This window comes from Carassius carassius, chromosome 20 (genome assembly GCF_963082965.1).
Source record: "Carassius carassius chromosome 20, fCarCar2.1, whole genome shotgun sequence".
In the NCBI taxonomy this organism is placed as follows: domain Eukaryota; kingdom Metazoa; phylum Chordata; class Actinopteri; order Cypriniformes; family Cyprinidae; genus Carassius; species Carassius carassius.
In genome coordinates, this window is record NC_081774.1 from 16,882,794 (window position 1) to 16,905,585 (window position 22,792).

Below are 22,792 nucleotides of genomic sequence, written 5' to 3' on the forward strand. Positions count from 1 at the left end.
TGGGTTAAAAGAAATATGAGTAACAAAATGATGCACTGGGTATTGTGCAAAAATAAATTACATTCTACTCTGACTTGTAATGATAATCAGGACCAGAAAGCAAGACCTGCTCAGCCTCCCGCGAGGATGAATTAAATCACTTAATATTAGCGATGGAGAAGATGACAGAAACTAACTCATGCTAACCGGGCCTGTATGTGGTGTAGACCTGCAGATTAACTATTAAAACTGCCAAACGTCTCATTCATCACTGCAAAACAATGCCAAAACGACAGGCTACCATAGACCCCCCCCCCTATCCCCGACCCCGCCATCTGAGCGTTGTAGGCTACCCCCCTAAAATATAATTGAAATATGTGTATTGTAAATAATATAATGATAGTTAAATTAATTGTGTAAGTAGTAAAACAATATACATGCAAACGGAGCAACAACAAAAAAAGTTTCCCCTGCTTTGCCTCACATTGCTTTGGTCCACTACCTGGTCGCCTTTTACCTCACCACCACCGACACATACACACACACACACACACACACACACACACACACACAGTCCGGTGCGAGAAAACAATGTGTATCAGTAGATGTGGAACTCCATAAGTCAAGCTTACTTTATTCACATGCGCTCTTGAAACTGCAGCCTCCGGTTGTGAAGGAACACCCTTGCGCACTTCATGAATATTATAAATTCTCAAACCCCTATGAGGACTCCTTATTCGAGATACTGACTTTAGTCAGACTGATATTAGTGTTTTGGTCTGCCGTCTATTATAATTTTTTTTGTTTGTAACTAGTTTCCAACTGAACTTTTCAAGAATGTGTCGCACTGCATTCTATCCCAACACCCCACGATGGCAGTGTTCAACAAGTATCCGTCCTCATTATATTCGCTACTTTTGTCATTTAAATAACGTGAATGTATACTTTCCAAGCTCTTACGAAACTCTCTACCAATATTCCGCATGCACTTTTCCTCACTGATGAGTCAATGACATCATTTAGGAAAGAGTCCCTCAGTATAGCGCATCACGCGCGTCTCTCATCCTCCGCGAGCTGATTTCATCTCTCCGACTCCCACCTTCTACACTTATCTTTCTTCCTACACGATTTTCTGTCCCAAACTGGACAGATAACTTGGCAGCAAACGCTGGATTGCCTTTCTTATCTCCTCTTGAGTTTTGGAACCATTTTTAGATGTGAAACGGATGGTAAGGATGTGTCACGAAGACATTTATTTGACAGCTACAAACAGAGAAGCCGACAGCAAGCTGCAAAATACTGAACAACCTTCAGATGAGTCGACTTTTTAAAGGAATCTCTGTCAAGGCGCATTCTATGAAAATTAACCGTCAAGTATCATAAAGACGTTTAAAACAAAGGCATTAGTGAGAGTGTATTTGGTATGTAGCCCTTCATATTAACTAATGGCAGTTCTGTCGTTTTCACGCTCAATACAGAGAGAGCGTCATACTGTTGCTATGGTTACTTTTACAGGCGGGATGCAATTTCATTTAGCGAACTTTTATTTCGCGCGCTAATGTGTGGTTTCAGAAACGCAAGAGTTTTTTGGAACACATAGTATACATGTAAAATACTTTGAAGATTTATTATACTGATTATTTTGAAGACTTTTAGGGGGCTTCAACCCGTAATTAGGAAGCTCAGAGCTTCCAAAGCTACCATTGTTCGCATCCTGCGGTACAGGTTGTATAAGTTCAGCGCGATGGGGAGTCGGAGGGGAGACTGTCCTCCCCGAGCTCTCTCTCACAGGACTATCTAGACGCTCCATGATCTCTCAGCATGCCTACCTGGACGAACCGGTCCAACTGTTCCTTCAACTGCAGTTGGGATGAGAACGCGACATACTGGGGATTCGAGCACCCGGTCAACATCTTCCCCGTCCCAGTGCTAACCGGGGTCACCGTCACCTGCGCGCTTTTCTTCTTTGTTGGTGTAACGGGGAATCTCATGACCATTTTGGTTGTGACCAAATACAAGGACATGCGAACCACCACCAATTTGTACCTGTCCAGCATGGCCTTTTCGGATTTACTCATTTTTCTCTGCATGCCTCTGGACTTGTACAGAATCTGGAGGTACCGACCTTGGAATTTCGGCAACGTACTTTGTAAACTCTTTCAGTTTGTGAGCGAGTGTTGCACGTACTCGACCATTCTGAACATCACTGCTCTCAGTGTGGAGAGATACTTTGCTATTTGTTTTCCTCTTAGGGCAAAGGTAGTCGTGACCAAGGGTCGCGTGCGCGGGGTCATTTTGGTCCTCTGGATAGTATCCTTCTTTAGTGCAGGACCTGTGTTTGTGCTCGTCGGGGTTGAGCACGAAAACGGGACAAACTCGTGGGATACAAACGAATGCAAAGCCACGGAATATGCCATTAGGTCTGGGCTCTTAACCATTATGGTTTGGGTCTCCAGCATCTTTTTCTTCTTGCCCGTGTTCTGTTTAACTGTATTGTATAGTCTCATCGGGCGAAAGCTCTGGAAGAGAAAGAGGGAGACGATTGGGGAAAAGGCTTCGAGTCGTGATAAAAGCAATAGACAGACAGTGAAAATGCTAGGTAAGTCTCCGGTTTCACTAGTGTTGGGTAACCGCGATGAAGTTGTTTATCAATTGCGTACTTTACGCACAAGCGCACCCATTACGCACGGGATGCGCTTGGAACAAAACAACAGCACAGTCCTGCATACACTAAAACTGTTTTTTTAGGGAACCTAAAAATTTACTTTATGCTGTAACACCTAAATTAAACGGTTTATTAAAGTAAAAAGGCTCATTGTACACCTTTCCATGAAAAGGTGATTTTTATTTTAATTTTAAATCGCATCTCTTTAATAGGTAATTGAAATATGCGGTGCCATATCAAGCTATACACACACACACACACACATATATATAATAAATTACTGTACAATATATTCTAATAAATATATATAAAAAAACATTTTATATTAGAAAGAATGCTGGTATTTCTGGGAAAAAAAGTATGCAGTTTTCATTAAGTAGTTATTTTATCATATGAAATCAAGGTAACAGGGTTGAATAATTAAAATCCTCCTTTAAGAACAAACTGCGATGAAGGGAAAAAACAGGAGACACTTGTCCTTTTGTGTCTGTACGGTGATATTATTTATTTGTTTCTTAAAAATAATATTTTAATAAAGGAGGTTTGTAACAGGGTTGACAAAACGTTTTAATAAAATGTGACAACTAGAATCTACACAAATACATATTTTATTACTACGAAATGATTAAAAATAAATAGAACAATTTTTGTATGTTAAGAAAAATGCTTATAATTTTGAGGTTTAAGTCGATGTTTACCCATTAACGAGCCTCTTTTGATGATTTAGAAGTATCTGTGCATGACTAATATTTTCTTTTCTTACTATTTGCTTTCTGCAACAAGGTGAGGGAACCTTTCACCATTCAGTAACTTTTACTCTCTCTCTCTAACAGCTGTGGTGGTGTTTGCCTTCGTGCTCTGCTGGCTTCCCTTTCACGTTGGACGTTACCTGATCTCCAAATCCACAGAGATGGGCTCTCCTGTCATGTCCGTCATCAGCCATTACTGTAATCTCATCTCCTTTGTACTCTTTTACCTGAGTGCTGCAATCAACCCTATTCTGTACAACATCATGTCCAAGAAGTACAGGATGGCAGCTTGCAAACTTTTCGGACTGCATCATACCCCACGAAGAAGCACATCAGTGGTCAAAGGAGAGAGTTCCCCGTGCTGGACGGAATCCACTGCCAGCCTGTGACTCTGAAAGACTGACTTTACCATTAACAGCCATTTCAGACCTCATCTACTGCTGCCACCATTTTGTAAGGTAATAGTTCTTCAAAAATCCACATGGATCTCTCATAAGAGAGCAGTTTAGAAAGATTCATTCATTTTATTAACAGCCATTCATCCATTCCAAGCTCAGCATTTCATTAGATGCCTTGATGTTTTATAAACATATGCTTGTAAATAGAGACAAGGGAGAGAAAAAGATAACTTCAGTTGCCTTAAATCTAAATGAAATCTGGAAGACAAAATTAGCACTGTAGATACAGCAACCTTATGCGCCCGACTACAGGGACCCAAAGGTGATGCCGTTCATTTGCATTGTGCCTGAATGCACGTCATGCTCCTTTAGCAGGTGTTGTCACTTTCTTTATGTGTGTGTTCATAAGGCTTGGCTCCAGTCCTGAAGCAATACACTTAATTCAAAAGTTTCTAAGGAATGTTAACTAAAAACAGAGAAACATAAAAATCAGAATTGCATTGGTGCCTTGAAGTACTCAGACATCATAAAAGCTTGCTTTTTTGTTCTCAGTGTTTCATGTGCTAAATGTATAAACTATTGGTACTGAATTACCCAGTTATAAAGAAGAGTTTTATTTAAAACCACTGCAATAAATGTTGTGACAGTATATTTGTATGTTACACCCAGTAGTATCTGTTGTGGAAACTGCATGTCCTGTGTTCTAAATTATGTAAAGAATAGAAACTTACATATTTGTATATTGTAAAATATGTAAATATACTCATATTCCATTGAATGTCTGTTGTGTTGGAGGTTTTCTCTTGTACGGTAATTTTTTTTGTCAATACACTAAAAACTTGTGTATATTTTCACTAAAAAAATTGCTAGGAAATTTTACAATTAATTACAACGAACATCAATTAACAGTGAATAAAAAATGATATTTTAAAGTAGAAAGACTAAAATAATATTTTCTTGTAAAACACTCTAGTAATCTCTTATTTACAACTTTGAAAATCATTCTTTAGTTTAAGAACAATGACAGTGACAAACAATTGATATACTATTTATGATATACTGGAACTATACACACACACACACACACACACACAGACACAAACATACACTTACACTTATACATATACAGTGGGGAAATCATTTATTTGATCACCTGCTGATTTTGTATGTTTGACCACTTACAAAGAAATTAAGGGTCTGCAATTTTTATGGTAGGTTTATTTTAATGTATAGAGACAGAATATAAAAAAACCAACAAATCCAGAAAAAAACACAATTATAAAGGTAAGAACTTGATTTGCATTTCAGTGAGTTAAATTTTTTTTTTTTTATAGTTAGTCACCAGGTTTGAACACTTCCCAGGAGGGATTTTGATCCACTCCTCTTTACAGATCCTATCTAAAACCGTAAGGTTTCTTGAGTTGTTTGGCAACTCGGAGTTTTAGCTCCCTCCACAGATAATCTATAGGATTGATGTCTGGATCCTGGCTAGACTCCTCCATGACCTTAATGTGCTTCTTCTCGAGTCACTCCTTTGTTGCCTTGATCATTGTCATGCTGGAAGACCCATCCATGACCCATCTCCAGTGTTCTGGCTAAGGGAAGGAGGTTCTCGTCCAGTATTTTACAGTACATGGCCCCGTCCATTTGCCCCCAAAGCCGTGAAGTCGTCCTGTACCCTAAGCAGAAAAACAGCTCCAAAGCATAATGTTTCCACCACCGTGCTTGACTGTAGGGATGGTGTTCTTGGGGTCATAATCAGCGTTTCTTTCCCTCCGAATACAGCGAGTCGAGTTAATGCCACTGAACTCAATTTTGGTCTCATCTGACCACAGCACTTTCTCCCAAGCCTTCTCGAATCATTTAGATGTTCTTTGGCAAACCTTAAATGGCCATTTACATGTGCCTTCTTGAGCAGGGGGACCTTGCGGGTGCTGCAGGATTTCAGTCCATTGCAGCGTAGTATTATACCAAAGTTTTGTTTGGTGACTGTGGTCCCAACTGTTTTGTATTCCTTCCATTTCTGAATAATCGCACCAACAGCTATCTCCTCACCAAGCTTCTTGTTGATGGTCTTTTAGCACATTTAAGCCTTGTCCAGATCTACAATCTTGTCTCTGACATCCTTTGACAGCTCTTTGGTCTTGCCCATGGTGGTGGGAGTGGTTGGAACGGAAGATACAGATTGTGTCGACAGGTGTCTTACACACCTAACGAGCTGACATTAGGAGTAACTTCTTAAAGTGAGAGGACTAATTTGTGTTCCACATGGGCACATAACCAACCTGTGGGAGCCAGAATTCTTGCTGGTTGATAGGGATCAAATAAAAAAAAAAATTACAGACCCTTCATTTCTTTGTAAGTGGGCAAACATACAAAATCAGCAGGGAATCAAATAAATATTTAACCCCACTGTATATACATAAACACACACAAACTATTTATCCATTTAAATTTTTTATGGTTGCCCAGTAAGACTTAAATCTGTCCATACCACTAGACAGACAGAAATACAGACAGATAGACAGACCGATAACAGCTGGAATAGTAATTAAATCTAGGAATGTGTGGTCATTTACAGACTATAATGAGTTATTCAAAAAATAATAAGGGGAAAGTGATGTAATTTTCATTTGAGATGTTCTTATTCAGTATCAGTGGATTTTGGATTTCATGACATCTTGTTACAAATCCTGCTTTCTTCCTTCCTGTGTCCGTGTGCAAAGTCTGACTGTTGGTGTTTTATTGATGTCAAATGAAGGTCAGAGCCTCCAGACTTTAGAGAAAGAGAATTCAAGAGGAGAGCACCTTCATAAATCAGTCCGATCTCCTTACGAAGCAGAAGGTGATGCTGCAAAATGAGATTGTCCATTCACACATGCCACTCCTGCCTTCCTTCACCATAAAACACATCAAGAAAAATACCACTTCAAAGTGTCAATTACAGGTCCACTAAAATAAATGAGCACTATGCCTGGACAATCCGCTTTTAATGATCAACTTCAATTAAAATACTCTCGGCATTAAAAGTACAGGTTAATAAAAGTCAGATCTTAATAACTGATTGCTGTCAATTTCCACAAACATAACACTTAATGTCTTCACTTGCAAGACAGTTGTAAGCTGCAACTGCTTTGGTAATACAGTGTATTGTGACTGGTCACGCCAATAAAGAAAATCTGAAAAGGAAAATGGAGACGAAGAAAACGGACTTTTTGTAGCTTTGCAGTGTCAGCTCTAACCAGTAACAAGTACTTACCACAAAAATAAAATAAAAAATACACCAACAGATTGTCAGAGAAACACTGAGAAGGACTGAAGCAAAACAGCAAGAAGCTAGGCATCTGTAATTAATGGAAATGGATAAAAATAAATGCTCTGCTTTCCAGGCAATTTGATACTGTTCAAGTTCAGGATTTATGATTAATTATTCATTATAAAGCTATTTATCATTTCACTTTACACCATGGATTTTGGCTTGTTAACGTTTCTGTATGAATAAGTATCTGCTTCAACAGGTTCATACAGTATGAAGCACTTTTGGTGGTGGATGAAATTGCACAACCAGCTTCAATGAACAACATCCTTCTACGTCAAACACCTCAGTAATATTGCCGAACAGCCTTTAAATGTTTCCTACTTGGTGGGTTTTTGAGAATAAGAACATGATCTGAATTTTAGCAATGTCAAATATTGGGTTATGATCAGTATTTGTACTCATTGCAAGGGTTTTAATATTCATGACATGCAACAGACAAGAACCAATGAGTGACTTCAATCATATGAAAGATTAACATGTCCAGTACAAAATACAATTTGTCAGAAAAAATTAAAACATTTATTGGGTATAAATATATTACATACAAGCTACAGATACAGTTAAGTCTTCCATACATAGGGTAGTATTTGCAAAAATCTATACATTAACATTGATATGGCAGTTTCTTTTATATGTATGCATATGAAATTGTCTAACATTTACAATATGAGAAAAATGTATGACTTTAAAAATTGTAGATCATGACAACCCTGGAATGTTTTATATATCTTTCCTTTTTTTCTTTAAACTGTGAGGTAAAAATACATACTTTTTTTTTTGGAAAATACTTGAATACACGTATGGTTCTATACATTTCTCTGGGATGACTGAGAGCTGACCGATCTCCAAACATCATGTTCAAATTCATTTTCATATAAAAAAAAAAAAAAAGAGCACAAATAAAACCGAAATAAAATACAATATAAAAATACAAAACTGTACTTGGGCCAAAAAAAAAGAAAAAGAAGCTGTTCTTTTGAAATTTTACAAGGACCAATATAAAAAAAGAAAAAATACTTAAAAGAAGATGTATAAAAATTTAAATCACCTGTTAGGACCAAATACTACTTGAACATAATGGGCAAAAAAAAAAAAAAAACCCCAACCTTAAGATAATAATATTAAAAAAAAACCTAACATTAAAAAGGATGCCAATGGACTCTCAGACTTTTCACTAAATGTGTTGAAGCCTGTGTGGGCCAGTTTTACAGACATTTCTGACTGCATGATAGCCTTGATTTGAAAGCAATAGCAACAATGACTAGGAAATACAGTTTTATCAAGATAAATCTAATAAAGATTAATGTTTCGCTTTAAAAAGTGCTTCATTTCTGTTAGTTGTCATACTATATCTATATATCTCTCTATATAGCAAAAATACTGGAATAAATTCACTATTGCGCTATGACATGTATAGAAAATAAAAGGAAATGACAAATGTCTCTTGCCTCAAAACAGTTTGATTGTTTTGCTTTCCTTTCGGTGTGAAACAGCATGTAAGATTTCACTTCAGAAGGATTATTCAAATAAATGGCACAATTTTCACTACTAAAAAAAAGTGTAGTCACAGATGAAGTTTAACTTAAACCTATGTTTCTCCTTTTCAAGAAATGATGTTCTAGCGTCACAAAGGATTTTATCAAGTAACCCTTTAAATAACAACAAAAAGCAACATAAAAGTGAACAAGCCTCCGCTTTGGCAAACAGTAAGATAACATAAGTGTCATAACACTCTTTTTAGCAATGCCAAATGTAGCTACATACTGTCCGTCCCATTACAAGCTCACAAAAGAAAAAAGTAAACAGATCAAACATTCGCTACAGTTCTCTATGAGAAGACAACTAGCTGGAGTTCGGCACTTTCTGACAGGAGATGAACAGGCATTTGGTTATACATAAATGTTTCAGCATGGTACATGCTACATGTTCCCAATCAATGAAAGACACAAACATAACCAGAATTATGAAGGAAAGGAATGCTGGCCTTAATCGTTAATCTACAATACAAATAACTGAAAAAAAAGAGAAAAATAAAATCATGCTATGAGAGCGAGAGAGAGAATAATAGTACATAACTACATCTCTTAATTTCTTGAAAAAATAAATAAATGAAGATTGCACTTTAATTGCCATTTAAAGTACTGTATGCAATAGATAGTATAAATAACCCTAAAGAATGATACCTTACTTTCCTATTAACTTTGGCAAAGGTATTCTGAGCTAGTAAACGATTTGCTTACGAAACAACTAGAGCAAGGCACAGCTTAGGTGAGAAAACCGATCAAATAAATGCATTTAAAACTGCAGATGCCGATACAAAGGAATGATGCTACAGATGACAGCAATATCAGAATCATTCGGCAACGTTTAGTGTTTTCGCAGCACCCTCTCAGAAACATAGTATTTACTTCTTGACCTCTAAAAAGTCCATGTCCCTGAGGTACAAATACAGGCTCTTAGTCAAGGAGAAGAAGCCCTTCTCCATGTAGTTCTCGTTTTTAGAAACCTCCTAACTGTTCTGCAAGCGTAACGTGGGAGAAACTCTTTGGATCGACGGGAACTGCTGGTTTGTACCTTTTTCCTTGGCTAAAGATGCACCGCAAGCACATCAGGCTGTTTTGGCATGGCGCAGTGGGTGGAGGAACTCACTGCTGCTTTTGACAATAACCTTGATATGAAGCACCTTGGAAATGTCCAACTGGCTTTCACGAGTTCAGAGAAGATGAAACATACAATGACGGGTCACGGGAACACGATGGGCGATGAACGCCATTCACAGCTACACACTGGGTATTGTGACTTCCTGGATCTACAAACACCACAAAGAGCCCAAAGTCAGTCTGAGAGGGCGACATAAGCCTAGCCAAAGTCATCCGGGGGGCGAGAAGGCGAGGAAATAGCCCTGTGTCACTGCACCTTAGGACTAGATGGCCAGAGAAAGAGGGTGTGCGGTGGCAAAGGGAGGCGTTTAACTTCCCTCACCCTTGTCCGCCACCACTACTGACCACAGATAAAGCACCATAGATTGTGAACAGAGAGATCTACTTCAAACTCATTGTTACTTATATTACAATAGCTCTTATAGATTTATATTTATATCTCTATATATTAGATAACCGATTCCGTTCGTAGGAAAAATAAACACACAATAGCAGCATCACTTAAACCACACTTGGATTGCAACTTGCTTTGGCAGCTTAAATGCAGGGGGGGTTACAACAGCCTTACTACGGTAACAGTATTTCGTGTTTCTGAGAAGGGTCGTGGTGATGCGTACTGTGACGTACAAGCAAAATGTGAACATCACGTGATTATGTATCAAAAACGGCACTGGGTGAACTGTGGGTGTTACGTCACGATAAAGCTATGTAACTTGTGTATATATATATATATATATATATATATATATATATATATATATATATATATATATATGACTGAGAAACAAATGGACACATAAAACAAAGTAAGGCCATGAATGCGGTAAAAATACAGATACATTTTCCTCCCAAGATATACGTACACTTAAAGGGATACAAAAAAAAAATTAGGCATGCAAAAACAGGCTGTTGCGCAACTCTTTGTAAGGCTTGATGATGTGGTTTCGCTTCCCCTAAGAGTTCAGAGCAAAATCCACACGCTGTGAAAGAGTGAGTGGCACAGCGATGCACAGGCAGGCTGGAAGGCATCAGAGAGGGCGAGAGAGAGAGAAAAGAATGAAAGACAAGAAGAGAGCCTGTATAACATACTCAGCTCACAGTACGTCGCGTCGGATGCATACTTTAAGTGTTCGTGTGTTTCTCAAAAAAAAAATTTTTTTTCCCCCTTGGCTGGCTGCTGGTTCATTTCGGTATTTTCACTTCATGAAGAAGTATTCCACCACAAAAGCGATGAAGAAAGACAGGGCCGCGAAAGCCCCGACTAAGACTGCCGCGAAGCGTTCGTCCGTGGCGAACATGCCGCTGGGCCTCAGGGTCTCGGGGGAGTTGAGCTCTCCGGGTAGGGTGAGCTCCGTGCGCCGCAGGGTGAAGAGCGAGGATGGGCTGAGAGGGCCACACAGCTCCTGTGTGCTGTCCTGACACCGCCGACACACATACACACGGAAGCGATAGTCTGTGTTGTTCTGCAGGCCAGATATCTGGAAGCTTGTGTCTTCTCCCTTATATAACTGAAAGAGAAAGAGAATGTGTGTGAAAAATGTAGCTTCATATTCTCAGACTGAGTAAAACATGTCCAACTGGACACCATCAAGAACTGTTTATGTTCCAGGAAGCTCATTATTAGGGGTTATTATATTTAACTAAAATTAAAACCATTACAAAATTGTTACTTGCATAAAAGGTAACAAATGAAATAAAATAAAGATCAGATTAAGATTAAAATAAATAAAATTAACAAACAAACAAACAGCAAAATTGCTAAAACTTGAACTGACATTAAATTAATATTATAATAATAATAATTATTATTATCACTACTACTATTAATATATATATATATATATATATATATATATATATATATATATATATATATATATATATATATATATATATATATATATATATATATGTATATGTTTATACTGCATGTGTGTGTGTGTGTGTGTGTGTGTATATAATAGCATAATTAATAAAATAACAAATAATAATGATAATAAAAAAGAATGAAAAAACATGCAACTAAAAAATAAAAAATATTAAAATAAATTTGAAGCTTGTATTTTTGTTAAAGCATTTGCATTCAATAATAATAAATATGATTATTAATAGTATGATTACTAATATTATTAATACTATTCAGATTCATTACAAATAAATGTAACTGCTTTTAAATTAATTAATTAATTAATTAAACCAGTGATTCAATCTCTCAGGATACAGTATAGTTCCAAAAAAGTATATTAGAGAGATCAACAACTTTTATTAAAGTAAGAGCATAGGGGTAGCTTTGGATGGATGTCTTGCTGGGCCAGTATCACAGATAGTGGTTAGTACGGTACATTCCTAATAGAAGTCCGGGCTCTCATATCCTGTAGTGTGTTAACAAATGCCACAAAACCTCTAAAGGTATGAAAAAGAGTCTAGATACGAAATCTGGGCTGGTGTTTAGGGCTGGGACAACGCGTCGAGGTCATCGATGACGTCGACGCAAAAAATACATCGACGCAAAATATGCGCATTGATTCGTCCACCTGTTTTTATTTCTCTAAAAAACGTTTGCAAAACTTTTACCTTATGTGCACTGAATATACGTGATGGCCGGATCAACATTCTGTCCAACGTTATATAACCAATCCAGGGGTTTTTCTGCATTGATCTTTTTTTTTTGGCGGCTGTCAAAGCCTTATTTTTATCGGTGAGTGATGTAGAATATAATGACTGTGCTGCGCCTGACAGGGTGCGTACGAGAGAGAGCCCCGGCTGTGCGCGCGCACTCACAGTCTTCAAAATCAAAATCATTAAACACGATAGAAAAAGGGCGAAACACCCAAGTTTCACGCGCGCTCGCACACTCACAGTCTTCAAACTACACGAGCGCTGTCTTGCTCTCTCTCTCTCTCTCTCTCTCTCCCTCGCGCATATTAACCAAAATCATTAAACACGATAGAAAAAGGGCGAAACACCCAAGTTTCACGCGCGCTCGCACACTCACAGTCTTCAAACTACACGAGCGCTGTCTTGCTCTCTCTCTCTCTCTCTCTCTCCCTCGTGCATATTAACCAAAATCATTAAACACGATAGAAAAAGGGCGAAACACCCAAGTTTCACGCGCGCTCGCACACTCACAGTCTTCAAACTACACGAGCGCTGTCTTGCTCTCTCTCTCTCTCGCTCTACCTCGTGCATATTAACCAAAATCATTAGACACGATAGAAAAAGGGCGAAACACCCAAGTTTCACGCGCGCTCGCACACTCACAGTCTTCAAACTACACGAGCGCTGTCTTGCTCTCTCTCTCTCTCGCTCTACCTCGTGCATATTAACCAAAATCATTAGACACGATAGAAAAAGGGCGGAACGCCAAAGTTTCACGTGGAGCATTCGGAGATTTTTTTTCTACATGACAGGCTGCTGGCTCCCACTGTTAATTTTTATTTTTTATTTTTTGGAAAAGCACTCTCTGTATTAGCTTAAAGCCCTAAAGTTTACATTGGTTACTGTATTCATTCAATTGCTCTAAACAAGTATTAAAATAAAGTTGTTGTTATTTTCATCTGAAAGAAGAACTTTTTTTCAGTAAGCTAGGCCCTATGTGTTCAGTAAGCTTGTTTCAGTAAGCTATGTGTTTTCAAGGCTTCAAGGTTTTATCGAATGCTATCTCTATACAAGTGCAAAGTAATGCATTCTTAGTCAGTCTTTTATTTAGTAATTTTAAGAGCAATAAACATATATTGCAATGTTAAGGAATTCATGTTTTTTTCATTCAGATATGTAAATCAACATGTATAAATTGCCTCTTTCTTACATGTATGCTTCTCAAAACAATTAGCCGAAATATATATTAACAGGCTTTTAATTAACAGAGCACAATAATCATGGCTGATAGTAATACATCCAGATGTAAAAAAAATAACAAAAAAAAGGACAAAAGCACATCTGTTACTTATTGCTCAAATGGTTAATGAAAACAAGTATATAAATCAAAATAAAATTTGGAGTTGGGGTAACCTCCAAAACCAAAGGTGATACCTTTTTAAAAGATCATTATCATCAAATGTTTCTAAAATATTTACCTTCCGAGGCAGTTTGCCACCAACAGCCATTTCAGGACAGTTTGTTACTTGGTCAGAGTGACATGCATGAAACGTTGTTACTAACAAGAAATGTTCAACAAACATGGAGGATGTATATCACCATGCAGCTCTAATAGCACAGCAAAGCCAGGATTTAAACATGAAGACCTTCATTGTTTATTCCAGATGGATGGATAAAGTGCCACGGCACGATCGGTTTAGAAAAGCTGGAATAAAAATCTGAGTCTTTTTCCCCCTCCAAATACCTATTGCTTGTACAAAAGGTCCAGAGAGAACTAAATACTTGATTTCAATAAGGAAAAGAAGAATTCAGCTTCCAGCGCACACCAGACACAGGCTATATCTGTTTTAACCGAAGAAAAAAAAAATTAAGGCATCAAAGAAATACATATGCTAAGCAAATACATTTAGAAACTGTTCCTATCAGCAGTATAATGCATGATAAACTTAGAGATAAACTTCATACAAGTTGTTTCTAGCAACCCCTTTTGACAGCTACTATTTCATTTTTCGATTTCCATTTGCAGAGAGGAATGAAACCGATGCCATTTGAGTTCAGAAGAGCATGTAAAACGGAGATGGCAATGGTCTCGGTTAATGAAAGTTGCCAAATACAAGCCAATTACTTATGAGCAGACAAAAGAAAACTGAATCTAATATAGAACAAAATAAATAAATAAAATGCAACAAAACAACTGTTTATTCAGGTCCATGAGTGATGAAACTTTTATATAACAGCATAGACAGTCTTCACTATTTGTATCACTTAGCTTCCATGTTTTCAATACTTTATATACATCATGATTAATTATTCCTGCTCACTTCTTTTATTTGTACATTTATTTTATTATTGTTGTTTTTAGTTGTTAATATAAAATGAATCAAATTTAATAAAACTGTTACTGTTATCTAACACATCTCAAACTGAATATCCATTTTTTATTCTGTACATTATAATGCAGTGATGCCTAATTTTCACTTGAGCATTTAAAACAGCTGATTTAAGTGTTATATATATATATATATATATATATATATATATATATATATATATATATATATATATATATATATATGTATATATATATAGAAGAAAAAATGTGTTGAATTTAGGGGAAAAAAAAGGTATGGTTAACATGCATTATCTGGGTGAAAATGATCTGAGATGCACCCAGGATTTGTACTGGGTCCCTGGTTGTTCTGTAAATTTCACATGTGTTTACATGGTGAAATGGAGACATATTCCAGTTACGAGTTAACACAGACACCCTACAAGCAAAGCAAACAGCAGATGACATCTGCTCCCATTAAACCCTTGCTTCTCTTTACATGCAAACAACACACTCGTCACTTCTCACATCCATTTTAACAGCTCACAGGACAAGGAGCACATTAACGCAGTAATAGGAGCCATGCCAGCTACATTAAACATTAGAACAGCAGCGTTTGTGCCCCTAACAGAAAAATATCCCAAGGAAGGAAAGGATCTGATTGGCTTGCTCTGGACAACTCCCTAGAGAGACCTTGTGGCCTTCACAACCAGTCAGTGGATTTATGATTCAAAGACTGATCTACTAATGTGGCCATTAAAAGCAAAATGACGGCACATTTATAAGCGAACGGACAAAAATGTGCAATAATGTCACTTGTGCAGTGAATGATGATAATCCTCTCTCTGAGACAAACCAGGGACTTGCACACCACTGTCACAAAAGCCACTGATTCTTAAAAAGACAAGTTCAATAGTTTCATCAGGCTAAACTTTTTCCTTCAACTGTATGAAGCATGATAGATGAGCTGGGTGTTGGTCTCTATCAAGCCATCAGCAGAGGCATCAACATCAGTAGCAGAATACTAAGAGTCTCAGGCAGAGGACAGAGACCTATCATCCTGCTTCTATCTCAGACTTAGTCTGTGGGATGACATCTTGATCTTTTTCCCTTTCCTTGAATAATAATGGACTGCAAAGTCTAGCAAGAAACTTCGTGCATTTTCTGTTTTGCCTGTAGGTCTGGATTTATTAATAAAATCTCTGTCCTGCAATGCAGTGTTTGGTGTTAGATAAATAAATAAATAAATAATAAAAAACACGAGATATAAATCACTGGCTAATAAACAGCCATAATCTACAGTACAGATGATTCAGGTATGAAAAATGGAATCTCACCTGTTTGTAATCAGACTCCCGGCCCACCAGCACCTGTAGGATGTAGATGATGGGGTCTCCTCTCATTGGTGGAATGCTCTCCCAGCTCACCTCACACATATTCCCTTCCATCTGTACAACTTTGGGAGCTAAAGGATAATACACAAGTTTAGCTGTATAAGCATCAAATAAATGCCCATCAAGAACATGAACACGCCAAGTGAAACAATGTGCAAATATTCTTGTATAAATATACTTTACCCTTGAGAGCTGGAGGAACAGACTTGGTCGTATGGAAGGTGTGTACTTCAGAGAAAAGGCCCTCTCCTGCCTCACTCACAGCTTGAATCCTGAGACAGTAGCTGCTCGACTCATTTAGTCGCTGTACCTTATATGTGTGGCTTGGGCCTCTGTAAATTGTGACAAACCTAAAACATAAACATGGTGTTTTATTTAAACTTGGCTCCAATCAAAAGTATGTTTTTAAAAGATTCTGTTGCTCCCATTAAGGCTGAATTTATTTGATCAAAACACAGTAAAACAGTAAAATTAGGGAATATTATTACAATATAAAATTAACTAATTTCTATTTTAATATAGTCTAATATACGCTTTTTTTTTCATGTGTTGGGGAAGCAAACTTTTCAGCAGGTGTTACTCCAATCTTTAGTAATCACATGATTCTTCAGAAATCATTCTAATATGCTGATTTCATGCTCAAGAAATTTTAATTATCATCAATGTGCTGCTTAATATGTTTTAGTAAACGGTCATTATTTTTAGGATTCTTTTATGAATGGAAAGTTCAGAAGAACAGCATTTATATTAGATTTTTTGTTTTGTAATAACGTACAAGTCTATTGTTTTTAATCAATTAATCTAATACATCCTTTTAATTAAAAAGTATTAATTTCTGAAAAAATGTACTTTTTAAAGTTTTTAATGGTAGTGGATATCCATTTTTAACATCCAAACAATTTGTTTTATTAACTGCTTTGTCGATTTTAGTTAACAATTGTTACCAGCTTTAAAGATGAGCTACATTTGTCTAAAAAAACACAAAATGTTAAAGAATGCTCTTTTAGGCGCATTTGTGTGTTTCTAAGACAAACAAAGGACGTGATGACATTGTAGACCAGCCCCAGGCTTTCAGAATTTGATTTAACCTTTTTTGGTCTCAATTACAATAAATTAGGTAGAAATTTCAGGCATTGGCAGTGAGCTCTGGGTATCCTCAGCACCATCAATCTTTACACAAACAACTCGGGTCAAAACAGAGAACAAAGCAGCAGCTGCTATTTAATGACAATGCCAATCTCAAGAAATTCCTGACAGCTCGATGTCTGACTAATAAGATGCAGTTAACGGACCACTGACCAGAAGTTCACGTTTAATATTCTCACTTCAGCCCGTCAAACTCTCTTCATCATCCAAGTCTGTGTTGGAATGCTGGCTTGGATTGATCGCTTTTTATGTGCATAAAAAGGAATAGTACAGGAAAAGTCCAGCTCCAACACGCAGTAACATATCACCTTTTGAATTATGACAAACTCCAGATGAAAGGGTTTTTCAAAGAGTAAGAAAACAAGAACAAGAGGAGAGTCCACAGAGAAGTGCTCTGATACAGTACCTTCTGTTGTTGGTTCGATGGATAGTACATCTTTGGTTACTATGGCAATCTGACCAGAAATAAAATGTGTAATAGCAGAACTATTACGAGTCCATTTCAGAGCCATGCTGAATCTAGTCTGTCCTGACTGTGCAGTTGGCATCTAATTTTGATTAAGCAGCTGAATCAATCATTGTTAACATAGCAACAAAAAAAAGAACACTCTAATGCACACTGATGATGACAATTGGATCTCAGGCCTTTAGTAAATGTTTATTGCAGTAATTTGATCAGGACTAACACAAAGTCAAGGGGACATTATGCTACCAATTGTTAGCCCTCTGTTTATGACTACGACATTTCATTTTGTAACTTTCAAGAATGTTGTGAAATCAAAATAGTTTGCTGAACGTTTTTGTTATGATTTTGCTTGATTTTGCTATCAAGCGCAAGGTTGTGGGTTCGATTCCCCAGGAACAGATGATAGGTAAAAATTGATAGCCTTAATGCACTGTAAGTCGCTTTGGATAAAAGTGTCTGCTAAATGCATACATTTAATTTAATTTTAAATAACTGAGCACAAAATATTAATTTGACGTATAATTACCTCAACATGACTCGCAGTACCCACTTGAGCTTTCTGTTATCGGTTGTAGCTGTTGTGGTTGTATCAATAACAGACCACTAGATGGCGCGATCAGAGTTGTGTTGCAGGGAGTCACGTAGAAATATAAATGAACGCTGATGGTTCTGCTCGTATTGAAGCATATGGGTGGCAATATTCAATTTGGAATGTAATAAATCAAAATGACAATGCAATATGTAAAATGGCAATGCATTTTTCTGTATTTACATTTACATTTTCCAATACATTTGTGCAACGTTTGGTGCACAATGAAAATTACATAATTTACATTTGCCATTTAATACACTAGTTTTAATATGTAAAATGAAAACTAATTTTAATGATTTATAAGTTGCAAAAATTAAAATGAAAATGTATTACAGAAATTATTAGATATGTATAACATGTTCAAGCAAAAACTGTGGCAAAATTATCATTCAAATGCTATTTTTCTTAATTCATTAACACTCAGTCAAGACACTTACGATTGCATCTTCATTCAATGTCCCGCAATGAATGTAGCAAAATTCAATGTGCACCTTGAAAATGCATTCCGTGCCGAAGGTCAAGAGACTCAAGAGGATTCAAGTGAGAGAACATGGACAAGACAGTTGCACGTGTACGTTTTGATAATTTCATTTCCTATTTATAATTCAATAACGAGAAATGGAAAATTGGCTCGTTTATTCGTTTTTCAAAATGAGTTTTTGGCTCGATATCTCATTTTGTCGGTTTATGGCTTCAATATTTCATTCGCACTTATGGGCGGCGCTGAAACGCTGCTTTCATCTGATTGGTCGAATCACTCCGCCTTCAGCTCTGTCTTTTCATACTTTCAGGCAGAATAAGAGTCAGTACTATAATGTCTGAAACCACCATTCACTGTTAATTAGCATCATATTTGAATCAGATGTAGCTGGGCACATAATTCGTGCTGCTGCGACTTGCAAGTGACTCCTTTAAATTATTTCTAGGTTATAGTATTATATGAATATTGTCCCACTGATAAATACAGTGCAAATAGTTCTGTCTCCTTGGATAACAGTGAAGTGGAAATAAATATAGTTAATATAATAATAGTTAAATAGTTAATATAGTTATGAAATAAAAATATTATTTTTTGGGAAGGTAAGTCTGGCCAATTATACAGCAACGCGAGTCAGACGAGTCTGAAGATCTGAGCTGAATTTGGTGAAACAGTAAAATTCTAGTCTGTGTCAATTACTCTCATAATAAATAATAATAACAATGTTACCCTTATTTTTCGGACTATAAGTCGCACCTAAGTATAAGTTGCATCAGTCCAAAAATACGTAATGACGAGGAAAAAAAAACATATGTAAGTCGCACTGGACTAAGTCGCATTTATTCAGAACCAAGAGAAAACATTACCGTCTACAGCTGCGAGAGGGTGCTCTGGGGTAGGCTACAGGAGCACTGAGCAGCATAGAGTGCCCTCTCGTGGCTGTAGATGGTAATGTTTTCTCTTGGTTCATTTCTTTTGGTTCATATCAAATTAATTTTGATAAATAAGTCGCACCTGACTGTAAGTCACAGGACCAGCCAAACTATGAAAAGAAGTGCAACTTATAGTCTGGAAAATACAGTAAATATATGTTGTCTTTCTAAAGCCCAACAAAGAAGACTAAAAAGAGAAACATCATTCAATTTAGTATGTAATAAAATATTACTAATTTATTTCAGAAATGTAACTATATTAATTTTCACAATTATTTATTAATGTCACACACACATACCTAGTGCCTTATGACTTAAAAGATGAGAGTGGTAAATGTTACAGACATATTATCATGGAACTGTTCAGTCTATTATTGATTTTTATTTCCACTTCACTTTTATCCAAAGAGACAGAACTATTTGCACTGTATTTATCAGTGGGACAACATTCATACAATACTACAACCTAGAAATAATTTGCAAGTCGCAGCAGCACGAATTATGTGGCCAGCTACATCTGATTTAAATATTATGCTAATTAATAGTGAGTGGTGGTTTCAGACTCTACAGTGCTGCACTCGTACTGACTCTTATTCTGCCTGAAAGAATGAAAAGACAGTGCTGAAGGTGTAGCAATTCGACCAATCAGATGAAAGCAGCGTTTCAGCTCAGCCCACAAGTGCGAATGAAATATTGAAGCCATAAACCGAAATGATCAAAACGTACATGGACCAACTGTCTTGTCCATGTTCTCTCACTTGAATCCTCTTGTAACTTGTAAAGCGTTAAAATTAGTATTCATTTTACATATTAAAACTAGTGTATAAAATGGCAAATGAAAATTATGTAATATAATTTTCATTTTCATTTTGCACCAAACGTTGTACAAATGTACTGTAAAATGTAAATGTAAATTAGGGATGGGCGTTTTCCACAAATATCACATTCGAATATTTGAGCTCACAAAAAACGAATATTCGAATATTCGTTTATTTAAATGAAGTTTAATGAGTCAGACGTTATTTTTCAGCAACATTTGTTTTCGTCATTTTGAACAAGCTTACACACAATAAGCTTGAACATTACACATCGTGTTTTGTAGCTGAAAACCTTTAACAATGCGTGCAAACAAACAAAAATACAGATTAAAAGCAAAAAAAAAAAAAAAAAAAAAGTGAACAAAGAAAAAACGTAAAGCAGCCTGCAGCAATTAGGCTATTGTACAGAATGTAGCTTACACTTAACTTCTAAACTGTCAGCAAATATTTTTTGCTTTTTTTTCTATTGTTTCAAATGTTCTTGTTAAGAAATACGGTCATGTAAACATGATCAGGGGAAAGTCAGCTCCTTAGTCTGTTAAGAATAAGGCCGGCCACGGAGAAAACGTGCTCTGACGGCACAGACGTTGGCGGGACTCACAAATAACGGTGTGCTAAGCGAATAAGTTTTGTGAAGCGCTTCGTGTTTTCGTTTCACCACTGAATGGGATCCTCATCTGGTGGAATACATGGCTCCAGCAAGAACTGTTCCCACTCGTCTCGGCTGGACTCTCTGTAATCATCGCTGGAGAACTGGCTCAGCCTTTCCGACGAGTGGGCATTGCATCTTCTTTATCGTATCGGCTGCATCCGCACCACTCACATCAAGGAAAATGTTCTGATAATGTTCAAAAAAGTTTTTTTTTCTTACTTCTCTCATGTTTTCATTGAGAAACCTGAGATGTTTGTGCCAAGGGTCTAGGGCAGACGCGAGTAGAGGAGCGCTTCTGCCCGAGCGCTTTGGAAAGAAGGAGAAAGCGGCGCGCATAGCCTTTTCCACGCGTTATTAGCCGCGATATGTGAATGGCCCCTTATTCATTCATTAATTATTTTTTGCTTGCATACACCTTCAAATATGCCGTGGAGAATTAGGTTAGGTTAGAATTAGGTTAGGTTAGATTAGGTTTTATTGTGAACTTTGATTTTTTTTTTTTGCAAAATTCGAATATCATTTTTATTTATCGAATAGAGCAGAACGAATATTCAAATTTTCGACTATCCGTGCACACCCCTAATGTAAATACAGAAATGCATTGTCATTTTACATATTGCATTGTCCTTTTGCATATTACATTCAAAATTGAATATTGCTACTCATATGCTTCCATATGCTCTAAGCATCTACACCAGAGGCGAGCGGCACAATTTGACAAGAGGAAATAGAACCCAGTGATGTTCTCTTGCAGTGGATGCAGCGCAACGCGACACAACAAATCCATGACAGTAAACTGATGACCCGTTCTATTTCTGACAAACTCCAGCTTTCTGACACAAAGAACAATTTCAATAGATACATAACTAAGAGAATCGTGAAAAAATAGTTTCCTCAAATATATTAAGCAGCACAAATGTTTACAACATTAACATTTTTTTATTCTATTAAAATAGAAAACTAGTTACTTTAAATTGTAATAATATTTCACAATGTGACTATTTTTCTTCAAATAAATTCAGCCTTTGTGAGTATCAATAGACTTTCTATGTTCAAATAAAAAAAAAATAAAAAAAAAAGAATTCTTTAATCATGTCTCCCCTTGGAGAAAAACTGTTACTGGCTAAAGAGAATCATTAAAATAATGAGAAAATTAACCGGTCTAACGCAAAGGATTTCCGACAGTGTCGGTTGGGAATTAATTTTATTTTCTATTAAATGACCATCTGTCAGGCCTGTTGCCCACTCAAAAATACTGCCAAAATGCCACTTTGCCAAAGCAAACAATCAACAGTTACAATTAAATTAGGATGTAAGCCAAACTGAAACTTGGGGAGGTTAAAAATGCAGTGGCCTGGCCAATATACAGGTATGTCTATAATAGTAAGGCCTAAAGACCTTTAACATTAATTACAACTCAAAGTACTCATTTCTATAGGATGACAGCTTTCATTTGTTGAGCTGTTCTCAACTAAAAAAAACACACAAGGTAAAAAGTTTAAAAATAAATTATATACCTGTAATGCCAAAATTTTGCTGCCATCTAATGATAGTTCACCTTGACTAAATTACATTATTGCTCACAGTGCACTTTGAAAATGAATTCAATTTCTCTCT

At 36.7% G+C, this 22,792-nt stretch overlaps 2 protein-coding genes across 2 annotated transcripts in view; one reads left to right on the plus strand and one right to left on the minus strand.

Annotated features, from left to right (window-relative positions):
* The first annotated feature begins 1,190 nt into the window (after positions 1–1,190).
* Positions 1,191–4,529, plus strand: ghsra (growth hormone secretagogue receptor a). Its single transcript, XM_059500896.1, has 2 exons — positions 1,191–2,578; positions 3,478–4,529. The coding sequence occupies exons 1-2, from the start codon at positions 1,801–1,803 to the stop codon at positions 3,780–3,782; spliced, it is 1,083 nt and encodes a 360-aa protein (XP_059356879.1). The 5' UTR covers positions 1,191–1,800; the 3' UTR covers positions 3,783–4,529.
* Positions 4,530–10,522: 5,993 nt separating this feature from the next.
* Positions 10,523–22,792, minus strand: part of fndc3ba (fibronectin type III domain containing 3Ba) — a 148,005-nt gene continuing 135,735 nt past the window's right edge. Inside the window, exons 24-26 of the mRNA XM_059501909.1 lie at positions 16,275–16,441; positions 16,035–16,162; positions 10,523–11,278 (exon numbers count right to left, since the gene is read on the minus strand). Coding sequence (XP_059357892.1) covers positions 10,967–11,278; positions 16,035–16,162; positions 16,275–16,441 — 607 coding nt within the window. The 3' untranslated portion in view covers positions 10,523–10,966. The remainder of the gene's footprint in view (positions 11,279–16,034; positions 16,163–16,274; positions 16,442–22,792) is intronic.